Consider the following 19034-nt stretch of genomic DNA (forward strand, 5'->3'; position numbering starts at 1 on the left):
AATAAATTTCACATGCTATTGTTCAAATGGAATAGAAAACAGGTGGAAATTATAGGCAATTAGCAAGACACCCCCAATAAAGGAGTGGTTCTGCAGGTGGTGACCAGAGACCACTTCTCAGTTCCTATGCTTCCTGGCTGATGTTTTGGTCACTTTTCAATGCTGGCGGTGCTTTCACTCTAGTGGTAGCATGAGACGGAGTCCACAACCTACACAAGTGGCTCAGGTAGTGCAGCTCATCCAGGATGGCACATCAATGCGAGCTGCGGCAAGAAGGTTTGCTGTGTCTGTCAGCGTAGTGTCCAGAGCATGGAGGCGCTACCAGGAGACAGGCCAGTACATGAGGAGATGTGGAGGAGGGCAACAACCCAGCAGCAGGACCGCTACCTCCGCCTTTGTGCAAGGAGGAGCAGGAGGAGCACTGCCAGAGCCCTGCAAAATGACCTCCAGCAGGCCACAAATGTGCATGTGTCTGCTCAAACGGTCAGAAACAGACTCCATGAGGGTGGTATGAGGGCCCGACATCCACAGGTGGGGGTTGGGCTTACAGCCCAACACCATGCAGGACGTTTGGCATTTGCCAGAGAACACCAAGATTGGCAAATTCGCCACAGATGAAAGCAGGTTCACACAGAGCAGATGTGACAGACGTGACAGTCTGGAGACGCCGTGGAGAACGCTCTGCTGCCTGCAACATCCTCCAGCATGACCGGTTAGGAGGTGAGTCAGTCATGGTGTGGGGTGGCATTTCTTTGGGGGGGGCTGCACAGCCCTCCATGTGCTCGCCAGAGGTAGCCTGACTGCCATTAGGTACCGAGATGAGATCCTCAGACCCCTTGTGAGACCATATGCTGGTGCGGTTGGCCCTGGGTTCCTCCTAATGCAAGACAATGCTAGACCTCATGTGGCTGGAGTGTGTCAGCAGTTCCTGCAAGAGGAAGGCATTGATGCTATGGACTGGCCCGCCTGTTCCCCAGACCTGAATCCAATTGAGCACATCTGGGACATCATGTCTTGCTCCATCCACCAACGCCACGTTGCACCACAGACTGTCCAGGAGTTGGCAGATGCTTTAGTCCAGGTCTGGGATGAGATCCCTCAGGAGACCATCCGCCACCTCATCAGGAGCATGCCCAGGCGTTGTAGGGAGGTCATACAGGCACGTGGAGGCCACACACACTACTGAGCCTCATTTTGACTTGTTTTAAGGACATTACATCAAAGTTGGATCAGCCTGTAGTGTGGTTTTCCACTTTAATTTTGAGTGTGACTCCAAATCCAGACCTCCATGGGTTGATACATTTGATTTCCATTGATCATGTGTGTGATTTTGTCAGAACATTCAACTATGTAAAGAAAATGTAAAGAAGTATTTAAGAATATTTCATTCATTCAGATCTAGGATGTTATTTTAGTGTTCCCTTTATTTTTTGGGCCAGTTGTGATACTGCCTGGAATCAAATCAGGGTGTCTGTAGTGACGCCTCTAGCACTGAGATGCAGTGTCTTAGACCGCTGAGCCACAAACACAGAACCATGGGGTCTGTAGTGACGCCTCTAGCGCTGAGATGCAGTGTCTTAGACCGCTGCACCACTCGGGAGCCCATGTATGATACTTGTAGCAGACTACTGTACTTTCCACTCCATCTAATGGAAGAATAGAATTACTGCAGGGGGAATTGAACCCCTTTGGTCTACTACAAAGGCAAATGAAAAGGGTTCTGATATGTTCCATGACAAATATACATTGTTTAAGCCTATAGTTTGATAAAGACAGGGTGGATGGGAAATTTTATCACGCAACCCAGTCTCTCCACAAAGCACTAACTACCTGCATGTTAATCAACATGGTACAGATTGGTTTCCCACATTATTGGGTATAAAACAAGGAGATGCCTTATCAGACTCTGTTTGCTATGTTCATGAATGATTTGGCAAAATAAATTAAACAGTAAAATATTGGATTAAGATATGACATCTTAGATGCTGATGATATTATTTTAATGGCAGAAACTGAACAAGACCTACAGAAAAAGGTATTATGTACAGTCAATTGTTGCAAAAGATGGAGATGCATGATCAATCAGAAAAACATACAGATATTGCATTTTAGAAAACCTGGTACCAAGAGAAGTGTTTTTCAGGTGTGTTTTGGTGAATAAATGCAAGGTTACTAGCAATTCTAAATATTTGGTCTTTATTTTGATGAACATATGACCTCTCTATACGGCACATCTGCCCGGGCCGACTCAGCAAGTAGAGCTCCTGGGGGAGTTCTAGGAAAAACAAAACCACTCAAAGATATTGGTTATGCTACGTATTCCAAACTGTATCAGACATGCGTGTGTCCTGTCTTGGATTATTCAGCAGGAGTGTGGGGTGCTAAGAGGTGTCTCAAAAATGAACACGTCCATAACAGAGCAGTACGTTATTTTTTTAGGTCTCCACAAGTTTGCACCTATACTGGAAATAACTGGGACATGGGCTGGGATTCCTGTGAGGTGAGATGGTAGGCGTGTATGGTGAGACTTTGGAATAGACTGTTGGATATGCCAATTGCCAGCAGCGTTTTTCAATGGGATCTCTCCATAGGGGGAGCCTGGACAACTGAAATGTCTGACATTTTCCAACAGTCTGACTGTGAACAGTTGTACGAAAACCAAATGAAGTGAGACATAGACGCTATTAAAACACAACTGATGATGCAATATGAAAATAAATAAGTGGAGGAGATTAATCATAAACCTTTTCATTAATGGGGAATTTCTGTGTAAGAAATATAATGTACAACCTCCCGAAAAGCAAGAGATCGCTATGTAAGATTAGGGATATTGCCTCCGCGTATTGAAATAGGTAAGATCAGGGATATTGTCTCTGTGTATTGAAACAGGTCGGTATTGTGGTGAAATGGAAGAGGAAACACCATGTAACTATTGTGACTTCAATGAAATAGAGAATTCTATTAATATGATCCTATGGCCCTTTCTACCACGTTATGCACGTGTCCTTATTCCAGAAAGCCCACCAGATATACCCTGGCATTATGTGGCTCAGCCATGAGGAGAAAGCCCACCAGATATACCCTGGCATTATGTGGCTCAGCCATGAGGAGAAACTGTCCATTGTGTATTTCCATTTGTGGAATTCTTTAATAAAGCCTGGAATAAAAGAAAAACGGTGACTGATAATTAAATTATAAAAATATTTAGCAAATGGCACATACATATATAGGTTGTGTGTAGGCCTGCCTCCCATTTGAATCTTCTCTTTGTGCCAAAGAGTGAGAGGGCAAATACTTATTTTCCACCATAATTTGCAAATAAATGAATTAAAAATCCTACAATGTGATTTTCTGGATTTTTTCCCCTCATTTTGTCTGTCAAAGTTGAAGTGTACCTATGAAAATTACAGGCCTCTCATCTTTTTAAGTGGGAGAACTTGCACAATTGGTGACTGACTAAATACTTTTTTGCCCCACTGTAAATATAATTAGTACCGGCTCCCATCTTAGTCCAAGTCAAGCATTGAGAACATACATTATTATAATAAAAACAATCTAATAATTACATTAGAAAAATGTAAAAACACAACCAAATTCAGACATCTTGTGGACAAACTAAACATTCAACTTAAAATCGAAAGCATAAAAAGGGTAATGTTAATTATCTGTTGTTAGTCCATCTGTTCATTATTCACAATATTTATGGTAATGTTTGTACACTTTTTAGCATCAACTTTATGCTAAGATTTAATTAAGTAATTATACATTATCTCTTAATAAATACAAAAAACATTTAAGTTTAGCAGTGATAATACTTCCCTTATAGAAGGATTTAGGCTTGTCGTTTTCAACTGTGCAGGGGAGAAGTGTACAGCTTCACTGTTCCCCATCATGTCAGCACATGTAGTCCATGCAGATTCAATATGCTGGCATGCACTAGAACATAAAAGAGTTTGCAGTCAAGTCCCCAGATCCATAGACTCAAATCAACTTTTTGAATTCCAGGGTGAAAAGTATTGGAATGATAAGTCAGTGGAAGGTAGATCGTTGGTGTGTCGCTAGCTGCGCTGCGGGCCCAGATCAGTCTCTTTCAGCTGGGGCAGAAGGTGCAGTGCAGGCCCCCTGTGAGGTCTGATACAGTCCCTTCCCTCACCAGGCTCTGGAGGAGAGCCCTTTCACGGTCCACGTTGTGCATGTTCTGCCCCAGCATAGCGGTCATGGGTATATTGTCATAGTAATGCAGGGGCGTCTCCTTCTGGCTGAGGTTGTAACCAAAGCCTGCTAGGCTGACCTCGTCACACAGGTAGGTGGCCAGGTTGAGGGCTGAGATGCCCATGGTGGGCACGTTCTGCACAAAGAGGAGAGCAAACAATGTCAAGTTAGAGGACAGTGAATACAAAATGTACACTGCTCAAAAAAATAAAAGGGAACACTAAAATAACACATCCTAGATCTGAATGAATGAAATATTCTTATTAAATACTTTTTTCTTTACATAGTTGAATGTGCTGACAACAAAATCACACAAAAATTATCAATGGAAATCCAATTTATTAACCCATGGAGGTCTGGATTTGGAGTCACATTCAAAATTAAAGTGGAAAACCACACTACAGGCTGATCCAACTTTGATGTAATGTCCTTAAAACAAGTCAAAATGAGGCTCAGTAGTGTGTGTGGCCTCCACGTGCCTGTATGACCTCCCTACAACGCCTGGGCATGCTCCTGATGAGGTGGCGGATGGTCTCCTGAGGGATTCCTATCAGACCTGGACTAAAGCATCCGCCAATTCCTGGACAGTCTGTGGTGCAATGGTGGATGGAGCTAGACATGATGTCCCAGATGTGCTCAACTGGATTCAGGTCTGGGGAACGGGCAGGCCAGTCCATAGCATCAATTCCTTCCTCTTGCAGGAACTGCTGACACACTCCAGCCACATGAGGTCTAGCATTGTCTTGCATTAAGAGGAACCCAGGGCCAACCGCACCAGCATATGGTCTCACAAGGGGTCTGAGGATCTCATCTCGGTACCTAATGGCAGTCAGGCTACCTCTGGCGAGCACATGGAGGGCTGTGCGGCTCCCCAAAGAAATGCCACCCCACACCATGACTGACCCACCGCCAAACCGGTCATGCTGGAGGATGTTGCAGGCAGCAGAACGTTCTCCACGGTGTCTCCAGACTGTCACGTCTGTCACATGTGCTCAGTGTGAACCTGCTTTCATCTGTGAAGAGCACAGGGTGCCAGTGTCAAATTTGCCAATCTTGGTGTTCTCTGGCAAATGCCAAACGTCCTGCACGGTGTTGGGCTGTAAGCACAACCCCCACCTGTGGACGTCGGGCCCTCATACCACCCTCACGGAGTCTGTTTCTGACCGTTTGAGCAGACACATGCACATTTGTGGCCTGCTGGAGGTCATTTTGCAAGGCTCTGGCAGTGCTCCTCCCTGCACAAAGGTGGAGGTAGCGGTCCTGCTGCTGGGTTGTTGCCCTCCTACAGCCTCCTCCACGTCTCCTGATGCATTCAAAAGTGACCAAAACATCAGCCAGGAAGCATAGGAACTGAGAAGTGGTCTGTGGTCCCCACCTGCAGAACCACTCCTTTATTGGGGATGTCTAGCTAATTGCCTATAACTTCCACCTGTTGTATATTCCATTTGCACAGCAGCATTTGAAATGTATTGTGAATCAGTGTTGCTTCCTAAGTAGACAGTTTGATTTCACAGAAGTGTGATTGACATTGTGTTGTTTAAGTGTTCCCTTTATTTTTTTGAGCAGTGTATTAGAAAACAGGCACGGCCCTCTCCTGTGCTACAGGTAAAGATTGCTGCTGGTTGCTAGCAGAACAATCAGTTTACAGAAAAGGCATTGACACATTTTTTACACCCACAATTTGAACAGTCAATATTGAGTCTCCTTTATCTTGCCAGGAAATGGCAAAGATAAACATTCTACCAACTGGGATGATTATGTGCATAGAATGTCCGACTAGTAGACAACTCTTCCAAAACTGCCCATTATGTCTATACATCAAAGCTTTTTTTATTATTGTTCCTTTAATTTCAGTTTAGTTAGGGTATGAATATGTTTTGTAAGTCTTCAGTGTAATATGCACTGTTTAACTGGTGAAAGGTTGTCTGACCTGGTCCCAGCCCCAGAGGCGTTTCTGTGGGGAGGAGTAGGCTAACAGGTCCATCGCCATCTGCCTGATGATCTCCAGATTCAACAAACGGAACTTTGATAAGTCTACTGGAATCTTCTCTGGCACCTTCTGCCAGAAGAACAGCCAGTCCCAAAGGGACTGAAACAAAAACAAATCTAATGTTAGGTAAAGTAGTAGGCAGTGTCTGAATTTGCATTTCAAATTGCTCAGCCATGTCTGTGCTCCTTATTAAAATTTCAACAACTATGCCTACACATTACCTAATTTCATTCTCTTTAAATTAATATTTTGTTCATGTTTCTGGTGGTGGGCTTTACAACTCACAACTCTCTGTTTGTTGATCATTGCTCTGATCCACTTGAAGTCTACAGCCTTGTAGACCACCGCCACAAACTGCAGCTCAGGGTCCACATCTTCCCAGACCTTGGGGCTTCCCTCTGGGTAGCTCATCCGGATAGAGGTCCGGTTCCCCACGTCTTTACTGTAGTTCCTCAAAGGACCACTATTGAGCCTGTGGTGCAGTGAACAGAATGTCAACGTGACACAGGTCCACTCATGTAACCATTCACTCTTTGGATGAATCAACAATGATATACTATAACAGTTCTACCCTTCTTACTTAGAAATGTTATCATTATAGTGATGACTTCTGTTCCACAGAAAGTCTCATCCTGTTGATAAGCAGCAGGGGACGGCAGGTAACCTGATGGTTAGAGAGGCGAGCCAGCAACCAGAGGGTTGCTAGTTCGAATTCTGGGTCAAAAGTGGAAAATCTACCGGGAAGTGAGCTGGCAACCTGAGGGTTACTGGTATCAAATTCTAGATGCCATTGCCTACCATTGTGCCTTGAGCAAAGCACTTAACCCCCCACAACAACTGCTCCCCGGTGCCTAGTGTGGCAGCTCTCCACACCTCTCCAAAGCCTGTATATGTACATGTATGTGTGTCTTACGGAGGGGTTGGGTTAAAAGCGGAAGTTATTTCAGTTGGACCTTGTATGCATTTGACCAATAAAGTGACCGTAATCTTAATGTGCGACAATAAATTGCCGGTCAAAGGTGAATTCACTACCTGGTCTAGAGATGAGCCATTTGAAAATCCAGGTACACAAAGCAGGTGTAGTCTCACCTAATGACAACATCAAACTGGTCAAGCAGGGCGCCCAGCTCAAGGCCACGGAGGATTCCTCCATTTCCCAAGACCACACAGCGTCTGCACTCTTTCTTCAGCTGCTCTGGTTGAGCAGGGAGGAGGTTGAGGACATCCTTCAGTTTGCCATGCATGTCACGGAACCCGAATGGTGGGGGGTACTTGAACATCTCTCGAGTCAGCAGTGTGTCCCGCCACAGGAAAGGATCAGTCACATGACTAGAGCTCTGGAGCCTTGCTTCTACTCCCTTTCTGGCAAAGGCTGGTCTGCACTGGTTCGAAAGAACACCCCGTACAAAAGAGTGCACAAGCTGGAAAGATCATATAATTGTATCAAATGCACCACTATAAATAAAACACATTAAAAGAAGCTGTCTTTCCAATTCATGATAACGACACATTGATTCTTGAAGAATATAACTTATAAATGCCTCATGAGCTTAGCTCAACTGTACTATACACCCCATCAGAACTCAAAATATAAGCTTGTTTTACTCCATTGTTTATAAACAATGTAATTGTAAACAAATACGGTATAGCCTCAAAACATGGTTAAAACTGTAATTTTAACAACATGAATGGTTAGTCCTTGCACCCATATGGTTACATTTACATTATTCCAGCCACATCCCTGTGTTGTTGTTTGAACAGCAGATTACCCCTTTTGGGGCTCCTGCAGTGGCGCAGCGGTCTAAGGCACTGCATCTCAGTGCAAGAGGCGTCATTACAGTCCTTGGTTCGTATCCAGCCTGTCTCACATCCTGACGTGATTGGGAGTCCCATACGGCGGCACACAATTGGCCCAGCGTCGTCCGGGTTTGGCCGTTTGTAATGTTCACATTGTAATAAGAACTTGTTCTTAACTGACTTGCCTAGTTAAATAAAATGATTATAAAGTCAACGCTGAACGGTTACAAACAAAGATGAAGAGCCTTACCTTTCGGTGGTTGGGATCCACGTGCCATGCCAAAGGCATCTGTGATTCAGTCTCAAACCAATTAAGGGTTACAACTGCCAGTAAGATCATCAACCCAAGGACCATCAAGGGCAACAACAAACGTCTGCAAGAATAATATGTTCACTGTTACACAGTGAACAATGCTTCTTTATATATAATATCATACATGATCATGACGTAATGCCTCCAGGACAAGTTATGTAGTGTGCTTCTGAGCCAGGTAAGGAAATTAAGCTAGTATTTCTAAACAAATTTGTGGCTGCATGATGAAATGCCCATGAGCTCATTCCTGACACAGGGACATGCAAGCACCTGGAGTAGCCTAATAATAACTGAGTAACAACTGAATAACTTATCAAGTAGGCAGTTGGAACTCTGTAAAACAGGGTTTCAATAGTCTTCATTTAGCTAGTGATTATTAATAAATAGGGTGAACAAGCTAACAACATGTACCTGTTGGAGCCACAACGCTTTGAAATCCTCATCTTGTTGTTGTCAGGAAGTTAATGTGCCTCGCTCTGTCCTTAGCGCTGATTAGCCTGTTCCTCATGGGACAGTTCCTACACCCAGTAGCAGGTCAAAGGTAATTCAGCACAGCCAATCCAAAACAGTACAGTATGTGTATGGGGTAAATCCATTTGAATTCAATCACTTTTTGAAAGCATCCCTTTGAATTTGAACGAAAGCTTCCATACACATTTGCCCATTGTAGAAGTGCTCAGAAAGTGACTCTTTGGACCTCAATGCAAAAACATTCAAGAGATAAAGGTGCTCAAAGTTTACCTATTTTGCATACCCCACCATACCATCTGACATCCATGTCTTCATCACTGGAAAAAATAAACGGTTCAGATTTATATGACTTAAGTTTACAAACAACGTTATCCAACTATTTTATTATATATTTGAATAAAACGTTTATATTAAAAAAAATGCATAAATGTCCATTTGTTTTTCTCATATTCGCATATGCTGTAGCTTAAACCCTATTTAAAATCAGATGAGGTTTTTGTGTTGTGCCTGCCGTCGGTTGAGACACAACACCCTCTTGAATACAGGGTGGGTGTCATGTTTTGGCTGATAAAATGTACTAAATGGGGAATACAATTGAAAAAAAATGTCTACTTTGAAATGATACCACAAAGATGGTTGGAGGTCCACACATAAGAGATTGTTGACTTGAATGGGAACATCTGTTTTAAAATTATACTGTCAATACGCCATAGGAAAAATATTGAAATATAAATAATAGAATATAGAATAGACCATTTAAGTTTACATTCGACAGTGGGTGGACCAGCGGCCATCTTTATGCTAGAGATTACAAGTAAAACTGTCCATTCAAATTCAAATGGTGCACCAGCTAAATTGCAGTGGTCTTAAGGGATAAGTCCATTCTATGAATTATATTTATATGATTGAAATGACACTATATTGGATCACTCCAACATGGTATCTTTCCATTCCGCAGAATACATTCCGAGTAAGAATTTCAGATTAGTCCTGTGTACCGGGTAGTGCTGCGGGGGAGTGCCGCCGCACTCCTTCCACCTCTTCCTTTTCACGGCTCATTACAGAGAGGATTTACTTGGTAAGAGCTCTATGTTAGAGTGTACAGTGCATTCGGAAAGTATTCAGACCCCTTGACTTTTTCTACATGTTGTTATGCTACAGCCTTATTCTCAAATTGATTAAATTGTTTTTCCCCCTCCTCAATCTATCTACACACAATACCGGATAATGTCAAAGCAAAAACAGATTTTTAGAAATGTTTGCAAATGTATAAAAAAAAAAGCAGAAATATAATATTTACATAACTATTCTGACCCTTTACTCAGTATTTTGTTGAAGCACCTTTGGCAGTGGTTAGAACCTCAAGTCTTTTTGGGTATGACACTACAAGATTGGCACACCTGTATTTGGGGGGTTTCTCCCATTCTTCTCTGCAGATCCTCTAAGCTGTCAGGTTGGATGGGGAGCGTCGCTGCACAGCTATTTTCAGGTCTCTCCAGAGATGTTCGATCGGGTTCAAGTCCGGGCTCTGGCTGAGGCACTCGGGACATTCAGAGACTTGTGCCTAAGCCACTCCTACTTTGTCTTGGCTGTGTGCTTAGGGTCGTTGTCCTGTTGGAAGGTGAACCTTTGCCCCAGTCTGAAATCCTGAGCTCTCTGGAGCAGGCTTTCATCAAATCAAAGTTCATTTGTCACGTGCGCCGAATTGGGTGGTAGGACACACTGCAAATAGTCCGGGTAGCCATTTGATAACCTGTTCAAGTCTTATGGCTTGGGGACCAAAAGGATTCTGTTGAGAAGCCTTTTGGTCCTAGACTTGGCTCTCCGGTACCGCTTGCCACGCGGTAGCAGAGAGAACAGTCTATGACTGGGGTCTTTGACAATTTTTTGGGCCTTCCTCTGACACACACCTGGTGTAGAGGCTCTGGGTGGCACGCACTACCCTCTGTAGCGCCTTGCGGTCAGAGGCAGTAATGCAACCAGTCAGGATTCTCTCGATGTTGCAGCTGTAGAAACTTTTGAGGATCTGAGGACCCATGCCAAATCTTTTCAATCTCCCGAGGGGGAATAGGTTTTATCATGCCCTCTTCACGACTGTCTTGGTGTGCTTGGACCATGTTAGTTTGTTGGTGATGTGGACGCCAAGGAACTTGAAGCTCACAACCTGCTCCACGACAGCCCCATCGATGAGAATGGGGGCATGCTCTGTCCTCCTTTTCCTGTAGTCCACAATCTCCTTTGTCTTGATCACGTTGAGGGATAGGTTGTTATTCAGGCACCACCCAGCCAGGTCTCTGACCTCCCTATAGGCTCTTGTCGTTGTCTGTGATCAGGCCTACCATTGTTGTGTCCTCTGCAAACTTAATGATGGTGTTGGAGTTGTGCTTTGCCATGCAGTTGTGGGTGAACAGGGAGTACAGGAGGGGACTGAGCACACACCCCTGAGGGGCTCCAGTGTTGAGGATCAGTGTGGCAGATGTGTTGCTACCTACCCTCACCACCTGGGGGCAGCCCATCAGGAAGTCCAGGATCCAGTTGCAGAGGGAGGTGTTTAGTCCCAGGATCCTTAGCTTAGTGATGAACTTTGAGGGCACTATGGTGTTGAACGCTGAGCTATAGTCAATGAATAGCATTCTCACGTAGGTGTTCCTTTTGTCCAGGTGGGAAAGGGCAGTGTGGAGTGCAATAAAGATTGCATCATCTGTGGATCTGTTTGAGCGGTATGCAAATTGGAGTGGGTCCAGGGTTTCTGGGATAATGGTGTTAATGTGAGAAATTACCAGCCTTTCAAAGCACTTCATGGCTACGGAAGGGAGTGCTACGGGTCTGTAGTCATTTAGGCAGGTTACCTTAGTGTTCTTGATCTACATATTGGAGTGATTCAATAGCTCACATATGTAACCTTCGTTCTCCTGTATTCAATAGCATGTTGTCTCAACTGATGGTGGGAAAGACACAAAAACCTCAGATGCAGTCCAAACACGTTAATTTTACTTCCTTTACACACTTTTCCTCAGGGGAATCCCCATCAAAAAAAATGAATGCAGTTGGATTGCCATTTTAAGTGGTAGTCCAATTCACAAACATTGCCCCCTCTGCCCTCGATTTAGTTTTAGGAAGCGAGTGAAGAACTTTGATCAATTGTGGGGTTGATATGACCCAAAATTCAATGCAAACATGTCCAATTTAAATCAACATAGCTGCATTTTTGGCATGTGAGAACAAAATGACTCAATCTTGCTAAAACATATATATATATAAACCCCTTTCTGTGTTTACAAACATTGCAGCACGAGGGCGATGCGCGCAAGTGGATGGCAGAACAAGAGTTCTTATAGAACACCAGCTAAAATAAAAGCCTCTATTTACATGTTGCTTATGTGTGCATTTCACACTACTTTTGGATTATAATTGGATTTTAAGGCTCGTATGAATGTCCTGCTTAATATAAATGTTTGTGTCATCATCGCAAATCAACTGCATTATACTTTTAAAAACACTTCAACCTCACCCTGCAAAATGGCTCGTTATAGCTTTTGCTACAGCCTATATCAATGAGTGTTAGCATCTAGCTAACAACTTCTGCATCCAAAAGTTATTTTGCAAAGAGCACAACCAAATACCTTAGCAACTGTTCAAGAAAGAAAAACAACATCATTGTACGCGTAAGAGAAGCCCCCCCAAATGTTTGTTTAAAAGTAACACAAGTCTAGATTAAAGTTATGTTGAATGGGCGCAGATGGCGATGGCCTTCTTACAGCCACCAAGAGTCGCGCACATCTGTGCGTGACGTCAGTGTGTCGTGTCCTGGAAAAAGGTCAATATAGACTACATTGATTTTGGCGTTGGTAAATGCGAAATTTGCGTAGTCTCGTAGTGAGGAGCCTATAAAAACGTTGCTAGCTTCATAAACATATACATTGTTTTAGGGGGGAATTCTGAAATGCATTGGAATAAATGACCAAGCTATAAAACTAGCTAGCCAGCTATGGGTAACTGTAGCTAGCTACCTGACAGGAGTGTGAGCGACTTTAGGCTGGTAGGTATATTTATAGCTTTAGGTTGGTTGTTTTTAAGCTCAACTTCAAGACTTCCACCAAGGACGTTACCTCTCCGATCATCACTCTCCCTCGCTTGGGTAAGCAACATTTGAGGTACACTCGAATGTGACGATATAAAACGTCATTCAGGGGGTGAGGGTTCAGGTCCGAGGGCTCTTCGCGTTTGGACTGTAGCGATGTAAAGTATGTTCAAGTGCTTTCAATAACTGTTTTTAGAATATTGGTTCCGAAATAATATCCTATTGGTGAGCCAACTGGTAAATGCAGAGGGTCTTTTACTCAGTTATAAGGAATTCTTATCACTTTACAAGGTCCCCTTTCGGAAAAGCTGACCACGACTCCATTTTGTTGATCCCTGCCTACAGACAGAAACTAAAACAAGAAGCTCCCACGCTGAGGTCTGTCCAACGCTGGTCCGACCAAGCTGACTCCACACTCCAAGACTGCTTCCATCACGTGGACTGGGAGATGTTTCGTATTGCGTCAGACAACAACATTGACGAATACGCTGATTCGGTGTGCGAGTTCATTAGAACGTGCATTGAAGATGTCGTTCCCATAGCAACGATTAAAACATTCCCTAACCAGAAACCTTGGATTGATGGCAGCATTCGTGTGAAACTGAAGGCACGAACCACTGCTTTTAATCAGGGCAAGGTGTCTGGTAACATGGCTGAATACAAACAGTGCAGCTATTCCCTCCGCAAGGCTATCAAACAAGCTAAGCGCCAGTACAGAGACAAAGTAGAATCTCAATTCAACGGCTCAGACACAAGAGGCATGTGGCAGGGTCTACAGTCAATCACGGACTACAGGAAGAAACCCAGCCCAGTCACGGACCAGGATGTCTTGCTCCCAGGCAGACTAAATAACTTTTTTGCCCGCTTTGAGGTCAATACAGTGCCACTGACACGGCCTGCAACGAAAACATGCGGTCTCTCCTTCACTGCAGCCGAAGTGAGTAAGACATTTAAACGTGTTAACCCTCGCAAGGCTGCAGGCCCAGACGGCATCCCCAGCCGCGCCCTCAGAGCATGCGCAGACCAGCTGGCCGGTGTGTTTACGGACATATTCAATCAATCCCTATACCAGTCTGCTGTTCCCACATGCTTCAAGAGGGCCACCATTGTTCCTGTTCCCAAGAAAGCTAAGGTAACTGAGCTAAACGACTACCGCCCGTAGCACTCACATCCGTCATCATGAAGTGCTTTGAGAGACTAGTCAAGGACCATATCACCTCCACCCTACCTGACACCCTAGACCCACTCCAATTTGCTTACCGCCCAAATAGGTCCACAGACGATGCAATCTCAACCACACTGCACACTGCCCTAACCCATCTGGACAAGAGGAATACCTATGTGAGAATGCTGTTCATCGACTACAGCTCGGCATTCAACACCATAGTACCCTCCAAGCTCATCATCAAGCTCGAGACCCTGGGTCTCGACCCCGCCCTGTGCAACTGGGTTCTGGACTTCCTGACGGGCCGCCCCCAGGTGGTGAGGGTAGGCAACAACATCTCCTCCCCGCTGATCCTCAACACTGGGGCCCCACAAGGGTGCGTTCTGAGCCCTCTCCTGTACTCCCTGTTCACCCACGACTGCGTGGCCACGCACGCCTCCAACTCAATCATCAAGTTTGCGGACGACACAACAGTGGTAGGCTTGATTACCAACAACGACGAGACGGCCTACAGGGAGGAGGTGAGGGCCCTCGGAGTGTGGTGTCAGGAAAATAACCTCACACTCAACGTCAACAAAACTAAGGAGATGATTGTGGACTTCAGGAAACAGCAGAGGGAACACCCCCATCCACATCGATGGAACAGTAGTGGAGAGGGTAGCAAGTTTTAAGTTCCTTGGCATACACATCACAGACAAACTGAATTGGTCCACTCACACAGACAGCATCGTGAGGAAGGCGCAGCAGCGCCTCTTCAACCTCAGGAGGCTGAAGAAATTCGGCTTGTCACCAAAAGCACTCACAAACTTCTACAGATGCACAATCGAGAGCATCCTGGCGGGCTGTATCACCGCCTGGTATGGCAACTGCACCGCCCTCAACCGTAAGGCTCTCCAGAGGGTAGTGAGGTCTGCACAACGCATCACCGGGGGCAAACTACCTGCCCTCCAGGACACCTACACCACCCGATGCTACAGGAAGGCCATAAAGATCATCAAGGACATCAACCACCCGAGCCACTGCCTGTTCACCCCGCTGTCATCCAGAAGGCGAGGTCAGTACAGGTGCATCAAAGCTGGGACCGAGAGACTGAAAAACAGCTTCTATCTCAAGGCCATCAGACTGTTAAACAGCCACCACTAACATTGAGTGGCTACTGCCAACACACTGTCAATGACACTGACTCTACTCCAGCCACTTTAATAATGGGAATTGATGGGAAATGTAAATATATCACTAGCCACTTTAAACAATGCTACCTTATATAATGTTACTTACCCTACATTATTCATCTCATATGCATACGTAGATACTGTACTCTATCATTGACTGCATCCTTATGTAATACATGTATCACTAGCCACTTTAACTATGCCACTTGGTTTACATACTTATCTCATATGTATATACTGTACTCGATATCATCTACTGTATCTTGCCTATGCTGCTCTGTACCATCACTCATTCATATATCCTTATGTACATATTCTTTATCCCCTTACACTGTGTATAAGACAGTAGTTTTTTTTTGTTGGAATTGTTAGATTACTTGTTCGTTATTACTGCATTGTCAGAACTAGAAGCACAAGCATTTCGCTACACTCGCATTAACATCTGCTAACCATGTGTATGTGACAAATAAAATTTGATTTGATTTTAACACCTAAAGATTTTGCAATTGTTTTAGATGCCATTCCCTCAGGTGTTGCTCTGTTATTCAGGAACGTGTCAAGACCTGACCCTCAGAGCCTACCTTCTATTGACCCTGTTGACTCATCAGTAGGAAAGATTTGTTTCTCTTTTGGTCCATTCAACAACAGAGCGATAAGAACCTTGTTTCAGCAGGATGTTGTATACCTTATGTCATACATTATTGGAATGGATTTATTGGTAATATCTGTTAGAAAAAAGTTTGGATGTTGCCACACACATACCTACTTGTTAACAAAAATTATTCATAAATATTATCCTGCCAACCACTATATGAAGAAATTTAATTAAAACATCAACTCAAATTTCTCCTTCTGTAATGACCACCCATAAACAATGTTGCATCTTTTTAAGAAAACTGTGGCAAAACATCAGATTTATAATTGAACACTTTTATGAAGGTCTTACACGATTGTGGAGAGATGTACTGCTTGGATTCTTTACCTACAATAGGAACAAGCCGAAACATTTTTGTTTAATTCATTTCATTATTCTTTTGTTCAAATTTCTTATTCACAAATGTAAATTTACAAAAACAAAAATTTTTCTTACCCCACAAAAATAAATTGAACTGGATTTTAAGACAATTAAATACTCTACTAACAAAAAAGCTGTTAGAATTATAAGTGTATATGTCCCTTAAGGTCCTTGTGTAATGTATACACACACACGTGTGTTCCCTCATATACTCTCTGTATTGATTTGTTGTTAATGGAAGAAGAAAAAATATGTTGAAAGATGCCTCCGGTTCAGAGTTGGATTTTCAAGTCGGACCATTCAAAACGATTTTCTCCAGTTAGAGCTTGTATTTTTTCCGAGTTCCCAGTTTAAATGTACGATTATATAAACAAATAAGAGTTTGTTTTTGTAGACGTTAAAAAGGTTTAAATTTGTATTTATTTAAATGATTTTCTAAATCGTTAGACAACCCCGTTGTACGCTTTTTATTGATAGCAAACGCAACCGTTTAGCTATATTTTCCAGTGATGAAGTATGTCCATGTTTCATGGTATGGCGGTGTATGCAAAATAAGTCAACTGAGCACCTTTAACTAGTCCTGAATGTTTTGGCACGATGTCAAAAAACAATTGAATTCCAATGGATTTACCCTATGGCTTGACAGTTGGTTAGCTACTGAAGCCCACAGCTAGATAGCAAACGTTAACGCCCTAAAATGTCTGGGAAGATCACGTATTTAACGTAACATAGGAATCGAAAATGTCCAAAATCCAAGGCAACTTGTTATTTTGACACAAACGGTTACGCGCTAGCTAACGTTAGCTAGCTTTTATCATACTATCTATCAACAGCAAGCGAACGTTGGATGCTTATTTAGCCAGCTACTGTAACTACTTACCCATCAGCGGACGTTTATAAGCAGTCATCTTGACAGTATAATGAATGTTCACGTTATCTGACGATATGTTATTTGATGTAGCCAGCAACAGTAACGTTGATAATCATGGAAGGGACGTGGTTGTCACGAGTAGCCACAAAGTCATAATTATGACTAACCCCGTCTATTTCTACAATGTATCTTCTTAAAACCTGGTTTTAAAGATTAGCCTAATCACACGGCTAGCATTATGCCTAACCGTACATTTACCCCAAAAAGCAGGGTTTTCATACAATTTTACGACAGCCAATATACCGACTTTGTAGCTGTGGTAACTAGTGGGAAATCGTACTAATCTGCATAACCAATGAGCGGGGAGCAGATTCATAATTGCTTCCGGTATGTGACCTATCCTTCAAAATAAAAGACCACCCATAGCTTCTTATACCTCAGTGACCCAGAATGGATGGTCTGTGGATGTACACACGTTCATAGAATTACATATAATAGCCACAGCCATAATAATAACCTAATAATACATTTTAATAACCTCAGCCACGCTCAAGGTGTGAAATTATATAATCACCGCCATCGATAAGAGACATTACTGTGCAGCCGTATTCATCGACCTGGCCAAGGCTCTCGACTCTGTCAATCACCACATTCTTATTGGCAGATTCAACAGCCTTGGTTTCTCAAATGATTGCCTCGCTTGGTTCACCAACTACTTCTCAGATAGAGTTCAGTGTGTCAAATCGGAGGGCCTATTGTCCGGGCCTGTTGTCCTCTGGCAGTCTCTATGGTGGTGCCACAGGGTTCAATTCTCGGGCAGACTCTTCTCTGTATACATCAATGATGTCGCTCTTTCTGCTGGCGATTCTCTGATCCACCTCTACACAGACTACACCATTCTGTATACTTCAGGCCCTTCTTTGGACACTGTCCCTTCTTTGGACACTACAACTCTCCTTCCGTGGCCTCCAACTGCACTTAAATGCAAGAAAAACTAAATGCATGCTCTTCAACCAACCACTGCCCGCACCTGCCCCCTCGTCCAGCATCACTACTCTGGAAGGCTACAAATACCTAGCTGTCTGGTTAGACTGTAAACTCTCCTTCCAGACTCACATTAAGCATCTCCAATCCAAAATTAAATCTAGAATCGGCTTCCTATTTCACAACAAAGCATCCTTCCCTCATGCTGCCAAACATACCCTCGTAAAACTGACCATCCCCTACCGATCCTCGACTTCGACGATGTCATTTATAAAATAGCCTCCAACACTCTACTCAACAAAATGGATGCAGTCTATCACAGTGCCATCCGTTTTGTCACCAAAGCCCCATATACTACCCACCACTGCGACCTATATGCTCTCGTTGGCTGGCCCTTGCTTCATACTCGTCGCCAAACCCACTGGCTCTGCTAGGTAAAGCCGAGCCTCATCTCAGCTCACTGGTCACCCCCAAAGCCTAACTTAGCCGCCTTTCCTTCCAGTTCTCTGCTGCCAATGACTGGAACGAACTGCAAAAATCACAGAAGCTGGAGACTCATATCTCCCTCACTAGCTTTAAGCACCAGCTGTCTGAGCAGCTCACAGATCACTTCACCTGTACATAGCCAATCTGTAAACAGCCCATCCAACATCCTCATCCCCATACTGTATTTATATATTTTGCTCCTTTGCACCCAAGTATCTCTACTTGCACATTCATTTCTGCACATCTACCATTCCAGTGTTTAATTGCTATAGTGTAATTACTTCACCACCATGGCCTATTTATTGCCTTAACTCCCTTATCTTACCTCATTTGCACTCACTGTATATAGACTTTTTCCCCTACTGTGTTATTGACTATGTTTTGTTTATTCCATGTGTAACTGTTGTTTTGTGTGTCAAACTGCTATGCTTTATCTTGGCCATGTCGCAGTTGCAAATTAGAACTTGTTCTCAACTT

General features: G+C 43.6%; 1 protein-coding gene across 1 annotated transcript; it reads right to left on the bottom strand.

Moving 5' to 3' along the window:
• Positions 1 to 1983: 1983 nt before the first annotated feature.
• On the bottom strand, positions 1984 to 17429 carry st3gal5 (ST3 beta-galactoside alpha-2,3-sialyltransferase 5). The gene is made up of 7 exons (XM_024428914.2): positions 17097 to 17429; positions 8724 to 8830; positions 8250 to 8373; positions 7292 to 7623; positions 6488 to 6674; positions 6143 to 6301; positions 1984 to 4348 (listed from the first exon to the last, which is right to left on the bottom strand). Exons 2-7 carry the CDS (start codon positions 8753 to 8755, stop codon positions 4091 to 4093), a joined length of 1092 nt encoding a protein of 363 aa, XP_024284682.1. The 5' UTR covers positions 8756 to 8830; positions 17097 to 17429; the 3' UTR covers positions 1984 to 4090.
• Between the last annotated feature and the right edge of the window lie 1605 nt (positions 17430 to 19034).

This window comes from Oncorhynchus tshawytscha, linkage group LG08 (assembly GCF_018296145.1).
Source record: "Oncorhynchus tshawytscha isolate Ot180627B linkage group LG08, Otsh_v2.0, whole genome shotgun sequence".
Classification (NCBI taxonomy): Eukaryota; Metazoa; Chordata; class Actinopteri; order Salmoniformes; family Salmonidae; genus Oncorhynchus; species Oncorhynchus tshawytscha.